A 16,449-nucleotide genomic window follows, 5' to 3' on the forward strand; every position below is an offset into this window, starting at 1 on the left:
TGGCGGTTGTAGGGTTTCTCCTTCAAAATTTGGGGATGAAGATGAATAACAGACATCCTTTCATTCTTTTACTATTTAACCAAGTTACAACTTTTACCCTTCATGTTAAAATCTTTTATCAAATTTAACCATATAGTTTGCATCCTTATCTTATAAAACTTGATGGAAAAAACAATATTATGTATATATATATTTATGACATCATCCGAGTCAAACACCGGTCCGCCCTCCCGGGTCGGTCCGACCTTTGACCCGGTAAGATGTCCGGGTCAACGTCCGGGCCGGGTCTGAAAACATTGGTGATATGGCTTAACTGTTTATTTTCACAGGAACAGTTTGCATCTTTCTTTATATACTCTATATTATTATTGTTGTGTCTAAAACTGGTGTTTTACTCACTCAATATGTGTTGTTGACAAATGTAACATCCTAAATATTCTAATAATAAATAAAGAAAGTTGCGTTAAATTGTCGTGCGTTTAATAATATTAGCTAACGTCTAATATGGAAAAGATCATGGACTTGGATTTAATTAAGATGGATTAAGGGTAATGGGCCTTAGGTCCATGAGCCTTAAGGGGTATAAATACCTCCTTAAATCACCGTTAAACCCTAAACCATCATTCATTTCCATCTCATTCTCTATACATTCAAAACACACACATACACTACACCATATTTCGGCCGAGAGAAAGAGAGGTGAGGTCCGAGCAAGCACACGCGATTCAAGATAGATATAAGATCTAGAGCCCTTAAGCAAGCTAACCGAGACCGAAGAACGTATAAAGGTAAGCCGTTTTACCTTTAAAGTTTACATTTTTATACACGTTTAATCTTGAAACTTGAACCTAGAATAGATCAAGTATAAACGAAAGATAAAGTTGTAGACTTGATAGTAAATATGAGTGTAATGAACCCGGAAATGGAAACGGCTCGATTAAATGAACCCTTAAACTAGTATTAAACGTTTCGAGCTTAAAGGTCCGAACTTTATGCATTTTCGGGCCAAATCTTATTCAAAAACGACCATAGGGTTGATCGCGAGTTGGTTAAATATCGTATCAAAGATTTCGCGTTAAAACGGTGATGGTTATGGGATTTTTGGATGAGCCGTAGTTGCTGCTGGGCAACTTCGCCTGCAACTAACTTCGCCAAGCAAGTTCGCCCAGCATGTTCGCCAAGCCATAACTTCGCCTGGTGATAAGTTCGCTTAACACTAAGTTCGCTTACAGTAAGTTCGCTTAATGTTAAGTTCGCTTAACAGTAAGTTCGCTTAATGTTAAGTTCGCTTATTGTTAAGTTCGCTTAATGATAAGTTCGCTGGAGTTAGCAAATTGGAAAATAAATTAAAAACCTAATGAAAAATGTGTTAAGACAGTTAATGGAAATAAAATTTTTCCAAGCTGACCTGGCAGCTTAACCCCAGCCAGGGGCTCTGCCCCTTGGACCCTGCTAGGGGCTGCCGCCCCTAGACCCCGCTGCCAGGGGCGCTACCCCCGGACCCCTGTTCGTTGTGGGTTATATAAAGATAGAAACACAACATGAGTAGTAGTAGTTAATTGATACGTGTAAATATTATACAGTTAGCCGTGCACAGCTCAAGAAGGGAATAACGATGAACGGAGAGCGTAACAGGATTCAGGTGAGTTTCTAGCCCCACTTCCTTGTTATGTTTTCGGGGCTGTGTGCATACTCGATGTGATAGTTAATACGCTTATCTTAAGTGATAAGTGTATGCCTTGTATGATTTATATATGATGATTGCTTGACGGTGCGTGAACGATCTTCGGATATTGCATGAACCGTCAGGTGGTAGTTAAAATATGATTGATAAGTATGATGAAAGATATGATGTATGTATGAATATATGATGTATGCATAATGTATGTATGTTATGATGATGGTACGTGAACGCTCTTCGGAGATTGCACGTATTGTCAAGGAAAGTATGTACGAACAGGTATGGTACAGTTACACGAAACAAAGGGACCAGACCCTAATAATATCTGTGATTTTAGGGACCAGACCCTTATAATATCTGTGATGTTAGGGACCAGACCCTAATAATATCTGTGATGTTAGGGACCAGACCCTTATAATATCTGTGATGTTAGGGACCAGACCCTTATAATATCTGTGAGGTTATAGGGCGAAAGGCTCTTTAAAACGTATGATTATGTATGTAAGAAAGTATGAAGGTAAGAATGAAAGTATATGCACTTATGTGTGTATGAAAGAAAGTTAAGAGGTTAAGTATGAAATGTAAGAAGGTATTGTATGAGTATGTGATTAACTAGAACTCACTCAGCGTAGCTAACTTTTAGTATGCACGCAGGTGAGTAGAATGAGGCAGGTAGCTTGAGGAGGACACATGGCAGAGTTGGACGAAGCTGGCATCTGAAGATTTTGCTATGATGTTTTATTTTAAAAGACTATGTTTTGTTTTTAAATGACTATGAATGCTCGATAAGACACGAATTATGGTTATGGAATGTAATGGTTTGAATGTTTTTAATGTTCCGCGAATGTTTTAATTAACTCTGATATTTAGAACTGCGTTTATGAGTAAATCCAACACGAAAGTAGGGCTACCGGTAACGGGGCCTTACAACAAAATTCTATTTTATACGCATATGCAGGTTATCATAGAAATTTAATGCAGATTGGTGAAGACTTAGTGAAGAATTTAGTTAGAAAATAATTAATCAAGATCATTTGTAATATAAGTTGTATTGTTGTATGAATTATATAATTGTTTGTATTTGATTTATTTGATATTTGAATTAAATTAATAGATATTGTCATTTAAATACTGCATGATAGTACCTTGAGAGCTGTGGCAATCAGTTCGCGCCCCAACATTTCCCCCTTAGGTTAGGGTGTGACATTCGAGTTGCAGGTGTTTCCGGAAAAACCCGAAGAGGGTTTGGGCTTCTCGGAAGTTTTCTTGCAATGAGGGTTTTGTCCAGATCTGATTTCGTCTCCCTCTCGAATTCTTTTAGGTTATAAATGGGGATGAGGATTTGCAAATCGACCTACCCCTAAAAGGATAATGCACATCATGGTGGTCTTGTCGTCAGCGGAGGCTCGTTCTCTCTCTATATATATATCTCTCTCCTCCCACTTTGGTTTTCTAGTAAGATCTGTTTAACAGATCTGCAATGGTTGCAGTGGGATTACAAGCATGTTTAGGAGGTTTCAAGGATGGAGGGATGTTTTCAGTGGTGGTGATGGAGATTCAATGGTGGTGGGCGTAGGTGGTGTTGGTGGAACAGACAATTTCTCAAGTGGCAGGGAGGGGGTGTTGGATGGTGAGATGAAGATGAGGTGGGTGGTCATCTAGTGGGTCATATTTTCAAAATCTACATAAATAGCCCGTGCATATAGGTTTAATAAATTACAATTTGTAAGTTAATTACACATATAGCCCTTAAAAGGTAAAAGACTAAAACGCCCTGATGTGCAGTGTACATGGGGTGATTTAACTGGAAAACTTAACTTTCATTAGTGTAAAGGACTAAAACCATGGCAAGCATCCAAATAAAGGACAAAGAATGAAATTATTTTTGATAAAGGACCAATTCCATAATCTATGTAATTCAAAAGGACAAAATTTATAATTTTTTCTAAAATCTAAACAAGAAACAAAGATACATACTCAACATTCAAGTAAAATCTAAGCAAGAAACAAATATAAGTCACAAACTAAGTAAGGTCGCATGAGCGATGAATATGGACACACGGTTTTCGTCACAAACTAAATTACACCTTTCTGAAACATGTATATATATTTAATAGCAATATTATAACTTTTATATAGCAAATAGCAATTTTATAACTCAATTAAAAGGGAACAAGATTCTTAAATTATATAATGTTTTAAAAAAAATAAAGAAGTATATAAAAACTACTGAAGTATATATAGAATTTTACTGATGGTAGCAGCTAATATTTCGGTCAACTGTTTATTCAAACTCATGCCTTTAGAGGCCCAAAGTCCCAAACATCTAAAACTCAAGTGTAAACCCGAAATTATCTTATAAATGAATCGAACTCATACGTAACTCTGAAAACTGAAAATTCAAAACCGGGCGTTTACATTCACCGTAATTAGTTTTTAGTCATGAACGAGACGCAAATGACCTTTCAACTTTTTGTGTGATGCGTTTGTCATTGGAGATGTATAGTATCTTATGTGTACATTTGAATATAGTAGTCTAAGAGTGGTTGGTGGCACCAGTGCTCTGTAGTCAACCTTTCAAGTTTCAACTTTTATGTGGATCAGTTTGCCTATCGTTGTTGACCCAGGACTTCGAAACAAATAATGTGGTCCATGTGGACCTGTTACTATTAGAAAAATTGTACTCCGTATATATCTTAACTTATACGTGCTTAATTTGGGTTCTGCATTTGCAATATCAAATAGGTAGCCAATCTTGAACAAAATGTAAGGTGTTCATCATCGAGTGGACGATTAAAATGGTAGTGTACTAGTGTTGCAAAACTCTTGAGACCCCTTGGTTTGGGGTGTTTAAGTTTGTTGCAAGACACTACTAGAGTACTAGACACTAGTCAAAAAAAGTAAATATGGACGTTTTTAAAATAACTATTTTTTCTTATTTACACACATCTAATAAGTTGTGTATGTAATAATTTAGATTCATAAAAGTATTTCCTCTTCATCAGTCAAAACTAACTGAAATAAGAGGTCATTTAATCAACAAGACTTTGCCACATTTAAATTATAAAAAAAACAAAAGCAAAAATAACTTATTTAATAAGTATTGTACTTTAATGCATACAGAAAATGTCACATAACCTAGATGTTGCATTTTTAGAAGGTAATGATGTTTGGATATTCAAATAGAATTAAAGCACCAATCACGAGCACATAAGGTAGAAAAATGATTTATCCTAGACTTCCTAGTAAACTTTACTTATAAATTTCTTATAATAAAAATTTAGCATTAGTTCCATTATTAGAGGGTTTGTATGATGATGGCATATACTCTTTTTAAACTATATAGATTCATGCTTAAATATTTATTAAATGATTTTAAAAATCCAAATTAATTTGGAAAGATGTGATTTCAAAGGGCAGCATTTTTATCTCAAGTGGCCCGGATGAAGTAGACGCATTGACTTGTGTGTTGGCTGATATAATTGAGGTAGTCCACATACTCTATATATATGCCATTCTATCTTGTTAACCACAACTCAACAAGAAACAACTAGCTAAGGTTATGTAATTACATGCCTTGTAACTAACCACCCTTACTCTCTCCCTCTCTTGCCGCCACCACACCATCGCCATGACCGACCAGAAATCCGAAGAAAATGGTGTTTCGGGTCAGTCTAAAGAACTCATCACCGACTTCGACCCACCAAAACCACCAAAGAGGAACAAGTATGCTTTTGCCTGCTCCATGTTGGCTTCCATGACTTCCGTTTTACTTGGTTATGGTAATCTACATTGTTTTCATCTATATTCTTGTTTATATCATACGTTCATAACATATTAACATGTCTATCTTTTAAAAACATCGGTCGACATAACAGAAAGGCTATAAAATTAAAGATAAAAACAATTTATAATTGAGATTTAGTTCTATAATTTTATCCAAACTGAAACATTTAAATACGTACCATACAACCTAACTTGTGCTATATTATATATGTATACAACAACTATAAATTTGAAGTGTGTAATACGTCTGTTGCAAAAATATTTGTAAAATAAAGAACCGTTGATACTAATCCCACACGATATGTGTTTTTATAGCATGAAACGAAAATTAGGTGCAAAGATTTATTTGTCATAAGACGTCATTCTATAAACAATACAATTATGTTATATATCTTATCTAAACTTGTAAAAATAGTACATAGTATACTTATTAAGAGCCACAAGTTGTTAATAGACAATAGTTATTAATAAATAATGCATATTGATAGGATGTGCACGATTTAGTTCGGTTGTTATCGTTCGCCGAATTAACTGATCGGTTTTTGGTTGATCAGTTCGGTTTATTTGGTTAGCTTGTTGGTTTGGTTAAAAATCAAACATGGGTTAAAATTTTTACCTAGCAATACAAGAAATGAAGATATAAATACATGAAACGAAGATTCAAGAACATAAAATAGTGGTATGAAAATATAAAATGCATGAAATAGAGGCATAAAATGTAGAAATATATGCAAATATGTATAGTACGTTTAGTTAATTTCGAAACAGGGGCATAAAAAGAAACCGGTGTTTGGTTAATTTGGTTTCCGGTTAATTATGGTTCGGTTTAGTCGTTCTTCGGTTCAGTTCGGTTATTGCTCGCAAAATATGCTTTAAAAAACTTTTGCTCGCGTAATATATCACTTTAATAAACTATTTTCAGTTGAAATGATTGGTGTAATTTCTCATTTTGATGCTAGCTCTTCACTAGTTTGCCTGTTTAATGTTTAATGAAAGTTTCCGTTCGAAAAAATGAAATAAACCATTAAAAGGCAAAATTTACTACCGACAATTGATTTTTTAATCGTTACTCTTAATTTTAGTTTATCAGAAAAATTATATTACTTATGTATACAGAAAATAATACAACTGCAAAAAAAACAACAATTAACGGGGTGATAGTTCATTGACAAATACAAAACCAAAAATACATGGGTTTAAGAACCTGAAGATCTTAGTTCGAATATCGCATATAAATATATAACAAGGATTAAAATATATTCGGCGTTAAAAAAACCTGCTAATAATAAGTAATTTTGTTTTGTTGTAGATATTGGTGTGATGAGTGGGGCCCAGAAATACATAGAAATAGATCTTGACTTGTCCCACGGTCAAATCGAGATCCTAGTTGGCATTCTGAACCTGTACTCGTTGGCCGGTTCAGCCGCCGCCGGCAGAACTTCCGACTGGATTGGTCGTCGTTACACCATCGTCTTGGCCGGAGCTATTTTCTTCGTCGGAGCAATCTTGATGGGGTTCGCTACTAACTACGCCTTTCTTATGGTTGGCCGGTTTGTCGCCGGAATCGGCGTCGGATATGCACTTATGATAGCTCCGGTGTACACCGCCGAGGTTTCTCCGGCGTCTGCACGTGGGTTTCTAACCTCTTTTCCTGAAGTCTTCATTAACGCCGGTAAGCTTATATTTTTCATACCGTGTAGTACACGAGTTCTAAAGCTGGTTAGTGGTGTGCGTGGTGTGGTTCGGTGCGGTTTTTTATTAAAATCGAACCGAAAACCAAACTTTCGTTTTATGGTTTTTTAAAACCGTTTGGTTTCGGTTTTTCGGTTTCGGTTTCTAGTTTTTGGATGAGGTTTTTTCGATTTTTCTGATAGAGCCAAAACTTTTTGGACAAAAAAAAAATTGACCCAAGATATTGGAAGAATGATATATTTTTTTTCTCTTTAAACTTTTTTCGGTTTTCTTTAAACTTTTGGGAAAAAAAATTGACCCAAGACTTGACCCATGATATATTCAATATTAATCGAATATCGAATATTTGGATCTCAAATATTAAAAGCTAATAAAAGACGTATTTAAAACCACAATTCTAAATCAAAACTAAAAGTAATAGTGTTATTAGTTATTAATCATATGTAGAAACCAGATATATTTGTTATTAAACATATGTTAAAACTAAACAATAGTCATCGGTATATTTTGTTTTAATGGTTACATTTAAGATGTCGTGGTTATTTCAAGTTTTTGGTTATTTCGGTTCGGTGCGGTTTTTTCGGTTCTTAACGAAACACAAAACCGAGCCAAAACCAATATTTCGGTTTTTACTAAAGTTCAAAACCGAACCGCCGGTTTCTAATTTGGTTTGGTTTTTTCGGTTTTCGGTTATTTTGGTTTTTCGGTTTTATGCACACCCTAAAGCTAGTATTTGAAAATTTAATATTGATATGATTATTATAATTTCCTTTATAGGAATATTGCTTGGGTATGTGTCAAATTACGCCTTTTCGAAACTTCCGCTACATTTGGGATGGCGATTCATGCTAGGAATAGGAGGCGTCCCTTCGATATTCCTAGCATTGGGCGTCCTTGGCATGCCTGAGTCACCTCGGTGGCTCGTCATGCAAGGACGCCTCAGTGATGCCAAACGTGTCCTTGATAAGACTTCCGATAGCTTAGAAGAATCTAAGCTTCGGTTGGCTGACATCAAGGCAGCTGCTGGCATCCCGGAAGATTGTAATGATGATATTGTTGAAGTATCAAAGCAAAGCCATGGTGAAGGCATATGGAAGGAGTTGTTGGTTCATCCAACGCCCACGGTTCGTCACATATTGTTGGCGGCCGTTGGCATTCATTTTTTCCAACAGGCGACTGGGATTGATGCGGTCGTGTTATATAGCCCGAGAATCTTTGGGAAGGCGGGGATTGTCAAGGACACACCACAACTACTTGCAACAATAGCCGTCGGATTCGTGAAAACAATGTTTATTCTCGTGGCCACATTTTTCCTAGACAAAGTTGGGCGTCGACCGTTGCTGTTAGCTAGTATAGCAGGCATGATAGTATCGTTAATGTCCCTCGGGTTTGCATTGACCATCATTGACCACTCGGATCACAAGGTCAAATGGGCTATAGCACTCTGCATTGCCACGATCCTATCCTATGTCGCCTTTTTTTCGATCGGGATGGGCCCGATCACTTGGGTCTACAGCTCGGAGATCTTTCCATTAAGGCTCCGAGCCCAAGGGTGTAGTTTAGGTGTGGCAATGAACAGAGTGGTGAGTGGTACGATTGGAATGACGTTTATAACCCTGTACGAGGCAATTAGTATTGGTGGGGCCTTCTTTTTATTTTCGGGTATCGCAGTGTTTGGGTTTGTCTTCTTTTATACCTTGTACCCTGAAACACAAGGTAAAAACCTTGAAGAAGTGGAACAAGTGTTTGGGACCTTTTTCAGGTGGAGGTCAAGACAAGCGGAATTGGATAGTAAAAAAGAGACCGTTGAAAACTAAATTTAGAGTTTAAGGTCTAGGGTTTTATAAAATGGTACGTTTTTCTAAAGAAAAGTAACATAAATGTAATGCCATTTCCGTATACAACTATACGATATAAATGTAGTAATAATAATAAGAAAAGAAGGTTTACTTTTTGTTGCCATGTTAGCCTGTTGCAAGTAGTGAATTAAGTCATAGCTAGTCATGGCTCATTTGTTATAAGCATTGGCACAAATGTTGTTAACCTTGTATTTTAAAATTTTAATCAAAAGTTATCTTTTAGCCATTAGATTGTTATCATATGTTAGTATTACTGAGTTAAGTTCATAAGACTTCACTATCATTCTTGTCAAGGGAAATTTAAGATAATTGGACTCATTCAGACACATTGGGTTCTGAAAAGACATACTGTTGACTAACAAAGTCAACCCACATCTTCTATTGTCTAAATTTTCAAATAAATGTCACGTGTCAATTCTGATGCCATCAGGTGATGTGTCACAATGTGGACAAGCCTTAGCTACACTGCATCCACACAAAATATTATGTTATCCTTCATAACTCAGATGATATATGAAACTCACATTAGTATTTGCATGTTACTTGTTTTGACCAAAACTTATTTGTTTGAATTCTTTCCAACCTGCTATCCATCTAACTGATGGGAGTTAGTTATAGAGCTTACAAACAATCAACAAACCTATGCATAACCACAGCTACATTTGGTAAATTATAAGTTATAGAACATTCTAACATTATATTAACTTGAAAAAACCAAATAAGAATCTTGGCCCGTTTATAAATAAATGATAACACTGAGTTATAACTTATAGTTATCTCTAACGGGTCAAACGGTCAAAATTATAAGGAAAACGGGCTGAAAGTCACCCAAATGCATAAAACCTCCTAAAACTTTCTAATAATGAAGTTAGATTTTTAAAATTTGAAAAATGTATTTCTGAAACCAAATAAAATGGAATTCACCTACATCTAGGTAACAAAAGAGAGACAATTCACATATTTTAATAAAAGTTGAACGGATTAAAAATGTACAAGAAATGAAATAATAGCAGAATATCTGCATTCTCGTCTGTTGTGGCGACTGGCGAGTGTAACGAGTTGTGATATGACCCGTTGAGCTACCTGTGAGTTGATTTACACGTCTGATTGTTCGACTGTAAATCTAAAGTTGGATTCTTATTCGTACTTTAACAGTTCAATTGTAGCAAGAAGAGGGGCACCTCCACGCAAATACGTAAGCGAGCTGTCATGACTCCAAGAGTCCAGGTGGACCACGAATAAAACTGGTCCCATTTCATAAACCGATGATCATTAGATATGCATATGTGATTGGCAAAACTGTATTAAAAGGCTATAAAAATCAAAACCGCATTGAACTGTAGAAAAAGATATCTTTTCTTGGTTAAGCCGGTTTCGCAACAAATTTTTTATTAAACTATAAAAACCCTATCAACACTTTTTTATATTGAACTTGATTATCCAATTACACAACCATCTTATGTGTCTGCTGCTGCTATATAAAGTATAAACTTCACTTGAGCCGGTCTTATTTAAAACCCTATAGATCCGAACTTTGACATCCCACAGGCACAAGGTATTTAAGGCCAACATCACCCGAGCCGAGCCTGGATGCATAACCAAGTCACTAGACTGCAACCCTCGTATAGCTGATGCTCAGGCTAAATAAAAACGAGACAGAACATCATAACCAGAAGAATAGATTGCAAGAATATCACACAAAACAACTTCAAACCAAATTTACAGTCGAACCATCCACACAAATAAACGGATCAAAAGACGTTTGTAATTAATGGTACAGATACAAAGTTTGTAAAGAATGGTAATCAACTCTAGCAGTCACATCCAGATGCCCTCTATTGACTTGTGCTGCCTACGTCAATGGTATCCGGCAAGTATCTTCAAAAGCCACACAACAAAATCAGACAACATATTAGTCAAAACTCATTACCACAAAATAATGCTCTTTTTGTCGACACGACATAATTTAGACACAAACAGGTTGTGTTCAGCTGTTTAAAATTAGAATAAAAAAATAGTTTTTAGAAGATCAGCCCGTTTGACTTACAGTTCTTCCTCTTGTCCATTCTTCAAGGCATTCTTAGCAATGACTTGAAAAGCTTCTTCAACATTAATCCCCTCCTTTGCAGACGTTTCAAAATAAGGGATCTCGCCTTTCGAGGCACACCAAGCCTTAGCCTTTTTCTCAGAAACCTAATTATCATCATAACCAACCAACTAACAATTATTAAACATGCAAAATTAACAAATAAAAAACCAGTTTCTCGGTGAAAAACACATACCACTCTACTGTTTCCACCATCTACATCAACCTTGTTGCCCAAAACTATAAACGGAAAATTTTCAGGATCCGACGGGCTCGCCTGCAACAAAATTATATCAAGATTTTACATTCATACATTCGAAAATGATTTGCTATTATTAGCATACCTGAATAAGAAATTCTTGCCTCCAGTTGTTGAGATTATCAAAAGACTTTTGCACGTTCACATCATACACAAGAACACAGCAATCTGCACCGCGGTAAAAAGCAACTCCAAGGCTCTGAAATCTTTCCTGTCCAGCTGTATCCCAAATCTGCAAAAGCAGAGGTTTGACTACATATTTAGGTCAAAGTCAAAAGATAATTACAGGTTTACAAAAAGATCTGTTTACATATGACTATGAGCTGCTTATACATTTTTACCCCTCTGTTCTCTGCTAGCTATCTAATTTTAACTTTAGAAGTCAAACAAACCGCTCTGAATTTATATTGTAAATGACTTTAGTTTCTTAAGAAAAGAAAGTCCATAATAACATCAAACGATACAATGAGTACTGTAAATGTGAAAAACATTAATTATAAATAAATTACGGCGAAACCAACCCAAACAACTTTTGCAAACAGTCAAAATAATAAGTAACCATTATAGATAAAAAAGCTGTTAACTAACCTGCAGAGTGAAAAGCCTATCTTCAAATTCCACTTCTTTGGTCAAGAAATCAGCACCGATTGTCGCCTTGTATTGATTGCTGAACTTCTTGTTTACATATCTAAAGTTGAACTTTAAAGACAACAACATATTCTATGTCCTCATGGTTATTTCATAATGAATATTTTTTGAGTGTTTTAATGAGTGTTTTAAGTGATTACTACCAGTGTTACAAAATCAGGATTACTTGCCGTTTAACGCTAATCAGTACTCTACCCATGCAAGTTCATGTAATCGAAATCAAACCCAAAAATCGGTAGGCAGTCTAAATCGGCCCTTTAGTTTTAACCCGTTAACACAAGTTTTAAGCATCAACATCGACACACTTAAGTTTTAAGCAACAAAAGACGATCAAACGAGGGTTTGTAATCCTGAGGTTTGTAAAAAATAACAAAAAAAATAATCAAACGAGGGTTCGATATGTGTGCACGTGTGTATATGAGTTTGAAAAACTACATATCGATATAAAAAATCCCGTACCCCACCACCCGAATAGAGCCTAGCAATTTTTACAGCATTTAATCTGCTACAAGACAGAAAATGAGAATCAGATAATTATATTATCAGTTTTCTTAACAGGTAATCATTTAATCTATAGAAATTTTAGGTATTAAAGGATACTGATTCATCAAAGATGTTTTTCCAACCCTGCATCAAAACCACGCAAATTCAGATACTAATAATTAGGGCAAATTGGTAATAACCCAGATTTATAATTGATATTCAAAACAACCCGTAAACCCAAATCAGTTCAACTTGATCACCACAAGAAATTAATCGAGCTTTGTAGATCAAGATTTATGACTATAGAAATAAAACCCTAATAATATTAATAATATTAAAGTACGAACCCGCTGTCGCCGAGGATGATGACTTTGAGCAGCGTTCGTCTTCGTGAAGGCATCGTAATTGGATCGAGTTGAAGGAGTGAAATTGATTGATGATTGAAATTGAAAGCAGTGGCAAATGGTCAGAAGAATATAATATTGAAGTAAATCAGGTTGCCAAGAACCCGGTTGGCATGTGAAGGTTATTCAGCGATGATCATACAGCCTAACTTTTCTTTAATCATCTTTGGATTTATTATTATAAGTTTATTTATTTATTTACTAGTTTTTATTCCCTGTATTACGGGACTGTTTTACATTACTCGTTTTTAATATTTATATATTTTTTTGGGTTTAGTTTTATTTATTGTAATGAAATTTATAATATACTTAGAGTTTGATGATAAAAAGGTTTCACAAATAACTAAGATGTTATAACTCGGTTTAAAAGTTATCTGGGTTTGGTAAGACCCAAGACCCGCTTATTTTTTTACTATAAAATTGTTTCTTAATTATAAATAATTTTTTCTAAAAAATATCATATAATAATTTTTAGTATATCCTATTTTATATGATTTTCACATCAATAATTTGGTAAGAATAATTTTTAATTTAATAAGATGTTATAACTCGTTTAAGGAATATCTGGGTTTGGTAAGACTCATACCCGTGAATTTGGGTCAAATGCATGAGAAGCCTCTATTTAAAAATCAAGCAAATCTAATTACTTTTTTATATTATTTGTTTTTAATATTTATCTATTTTTTGAATTTTTACTTTTTTTATTGTATGAAAGTTAATAATATACTTATGGTTTGATATTAAATTATTTCACAAATAAATGAAATGTTATAACCCGGTTTAAAAGCTATATGAGTTTGATAAGATCCAAGACCCGTTATTTTTTTTTACTATAAAATTGGTTTTTTAATTATAAATAATATATATCTTTTTTTATATAAATTAGATATTATTTTTTAGTATATTCCTACTTTATAGGATTTTTGTATCAAATATTTGGTGAGATTACTTTTTAATTTAGTGAGATGTTATAACCCGTTTAAAGGATAACTGGGTTTGGTAAGACGCATACAAGTGAATTCGAGTAAAAAGCATGAGAAACCTCCATTTAAAAATCAAGCAAATCTGGTGACTCCAAAAAAATGGGAAGCGACCACATCGCGACACATAGGATTTTTATATTTTCGTTTATATATATTATAGATAAACGGTACAGGAAACAGGTTAAGTGGGACTGACAAATCACTGATCTGCTCTCTTTAAATTGAGAAATTTGACTCTTGATTACAGGCGGGTTTCTGAAGTCTTCTTGATGTGCGATGGTTATATGACTCTTAGCAATGTTACATTATATGGCTTAGCCCAGAGGGGGGTGGGGTAGAGGGGCAGTAAGTATCTTAGATTGTGTCTTGCGAACCTGTGAGGCTGGAACTCGAGTTAGAGGAAAGAGGAAGAAATTGCGTGATCATAAGTAGATGTTATTGTGAATAGGGTTGTGCTACGCGTATTCTCTTTTATCTTTTTTTTTTACTTGTACATTTGTCTTCAAGTTTTTAGATAATTACAACTAAAATTGTCCTTTTGTTTTCTTTTCACTTGATATAGATAATTCTATTATGTAAGTTTTTTTGTTCGTTAAATCCCAGACAATCAATAACTTATGTATGAGTGAATTTCAATTTTCGTCTTTTGTGTTTGCATCAAATTGCATGTTCCGTCCTTTAAGTAACGTAATTATAACTGTTGTCCTTTATGTTTTAGATTTTAAACAAATGTTGTCTTTTTGTCTTAACCTCGTTAGTTTCCTTGGTTATGTTTAAAAATGGGAATTGAACTTGAGGGGCTAATAATCACATAATCATTATTGAATTGATGTTAGTCGGCAACCTTATTATGTGTGTATCCAAAACTTTTTCAGAAAACGCATCATGTCACGACAAGTGAGATACTATTACTAGTTTAGAAATAATTAACTTTATGTATCTTTTTAAAATCAATTAAATTTATGTTTTCTTTGGGTTTTAAAATATATAATTTTTGGTATATATTAAAATATAAAACTAAAAAAAAAACTTTCTTCACAATTCTCCTATTCCTTCATCTAATATGAAGATAGCCAACTTTATAGATGCGATTGCCTTTTAAACTAAGTATTACGAGTGCCACCTAATATGAATCTAGTCAACTTCATAGAGGCATTTGCCTTTTAAACTGAGTGTTATGACTGTGTGTGTGGTGGGGGAGGACACCATTACGACCCCAAAGGAAACGGGGCACTCCAGTGGTGCTCAACATCACCAACCACTTCAATTTTGATCCATTGTGATTGACTCATTCAAATATAGCCTATGATTATAAAATGATTATAACTTGGTTAACTAATACATTTTACTACACATGGTTGAGAGTTTAGTTACTTAGTACGTGACAATAACATGTCTACTTTTGGTTAATTAACCTTCTCCATTACACTTGGTCTAAAAATGGAGGTCCCATGTTTGAACATTTAATTAGTGTAATTAAAAACTCTGGTGTAAAAAATTGTGCTATTTATAGGGTTGTTCAAAGGGTAAGACCCTACCCTTTTACCTAATACCCTACCCGGACTCTTTACCATTTTAGGAAGAAACGTGGACCCTAAACCCTACCCTCTAAACAATAAAAGGGTCGGGTATAAATAAAGGTTTTAAGGGTCCAACCCTTTACCCTTTTAAGGCAATAATTAAATCTCTTTTTCTGCATTTACTAGTTGTATATCTCATATATGACTTTAAAATATGAATCATAGAACAATTATACTTTCATTTAATAACATAGTAAAGTCTAACTTTGAAAGTTAATCATCCATTTAAACTGAAATATTCATATTTACAAATTTCATGTAGAGAATAATTCAGTGATTCCCACATATATGTTTCTAATTAGTAGGTATGACCCTTTATTTTTATTTTTCGTAGTAATTGGGAAATTTCGAATAAACCTCATATGAAATATATATCTCTCCTAAATTTCAGATTAATCGCGAATCTCATACATATCTATCTAGAAACTAGTAAACGGGTAAAGGGTTTGAAAAAGGGTCGGACCCTCGAAACTCTTTTACCCTTTAAGGTGAATTTTAAATACCCTTTACCCGACCCATATTATATATTCGGGTCTAATTAAGGGTTTTGCGAGTCGGGTAACCGGGTTTTAAGGGCCCGACCCTTATCTTGCTCACCCCTAGCTATTTATGTTTTTATATATGTAAATAATGGTTTTGATATTTAGCATATACATTGGTGTTGGCCGAATGATTGGTAAGGGTAAATGCTTGTACCAGTTGGAACCCGGGTTTGAATCTCTGATGACCCAAATGTTTGTTTCAGTTTTTTAAGTGTGCTATATATGTTTTTGTGTATAAGTCCTTTCAACATTAACTTTGGTGTGGACTGGATAGTTGTGTTGTTATGTGAAACCGACTGAATTTGCATACAATCACCGTATTTTGTTTTAGTATCGGTACAGTAATGAAAACTGGTCGATATTCAATTTTGTTTATGTTTTTTTTAGTTCCGGTACCGTAACGAATGTGACAGAGACTGACCAAATTTATGTAGACTCATCGCCTC

At 34.6% G+C, this 16,449-nt stretch overlaps 2 protein-coding genes across 2 annotated transcripts; one reads left to right on the plus strand and one right to left on the minus strand.

The window, feature by feature from the left end:
• The first annotated feature begins 5,053 nt into the window (after positions 1 to 5,053).
• LOC143537710 (polyol transporter 5-like) lies at positions 5,054 to 9,028 on the plus strand. Its single transcript, XM_077031420.1, has 3 exons — positions 5,054 to 5,463; positions 6,777 to 7,139; positions 7,937 to 9,028. Exons 1-3 carry the CDS (start codon positions 5,313 to 5,315, stop codon positions 8,974 to 8,976), a joined length of 1,554 nt encoding a protein of 517 aa, XP_076887535.1. The 5' UTR covers positions 5,054 to 5,312; the 3' UTR covers positions 8,977 to 9,028.
• A 1,672-nt stretch (positions 9,029 to 10,700) lies between these two features.
• LOC143537720 (ras-related protein Rab7-like) lies at positions 10,701 to 13,026 on the minus strand. The gene is made up of 7 exons (XM_077031429.1): positions 12,842 to 13,026; positions 12,612 to 12,638; positions 11,952 to 12,051; positions 11,449 to 11,595; positions 11,301 to 11,381; positions 11,066 to 11,211; positions 10,701 to 10,896 (listed from the first exon to the last, which is right to left on the minus strand). The coding sequence occupies exons 1-7, from the start codon at positions 12,892 to 12,894 to the stop codon at positions 10,854 to 10,856; spliced, it is 597 nt and encodes a 198-aa protein (XP_076887544.1). The 5' UTR covers positions 12,895 to 13,026; the 3' UTR covers positions 10,701 to 10,853.
• Between the last annotated feature and the right edge of the window lie 3,423 nt (positions 13,027 to 16,449).

The sequence above is a fragment of the Bidens hawaiensis genome, unplaced genomic scaffold (assembly GCF_021521415.1).
Source record: "Bidens hawaiensis isolate Kalapana, Puna unplaced genomic scaffold, B.hawaiensis_p1.1 tig00000780_1, whole genome shotgun sequence".
NCBI classification, from domain to species: domain Eukaryota; kingdom Viridiplantae; phylum Streptophyta; class Magnoliopsida; order Asterales; family Asteraceae; genus Bidens; species Bidens hawaiensis.

Coding starts and splice junctions, on each gene's coding strand:
- LOC143537710 (XM_077031420.1), top strand. CDS start 5,313: ATGACCGACCAGAAATCCGAAGAAAATGGTGTTTCGGGTCAGTCTAAA. Junction 5,464..6,776: donor TTCCGTTTTACTTGGTTATG/GTAATCTACATT, acceptor GTTTTGTTGTAG/ATATTGGTGTGATGAGTGGG. Junction 7,140..7,936: donor TGAAGTCTTCATTAACGCCG/GTAAGCTTATAT, acceptor TTTCCTTTATAG/GAATATTGCTTGGGTATGTG.
- LOC143537720 (XM_077031429.1), bottom strand. CDS start 12,894: ATGCCTTCACGAAGACGAACGCTGCTCAAAGTCATCATCCTCGGCGAC. Junction 12,639..12,841: donor ATCATCCTCGGCGACAGCGG/GTTCGTACTTTA, acceptor GTTTTGATGCAG/GGTTGGAAAAACATCTTTGA. Junction 10,897..11,065: donor AATGGACAAGAGGAAGAACT/GTAAGTCAAACG, acceptor TGGCTTTTGAAG/ATACTTGCCGGATACCATTG.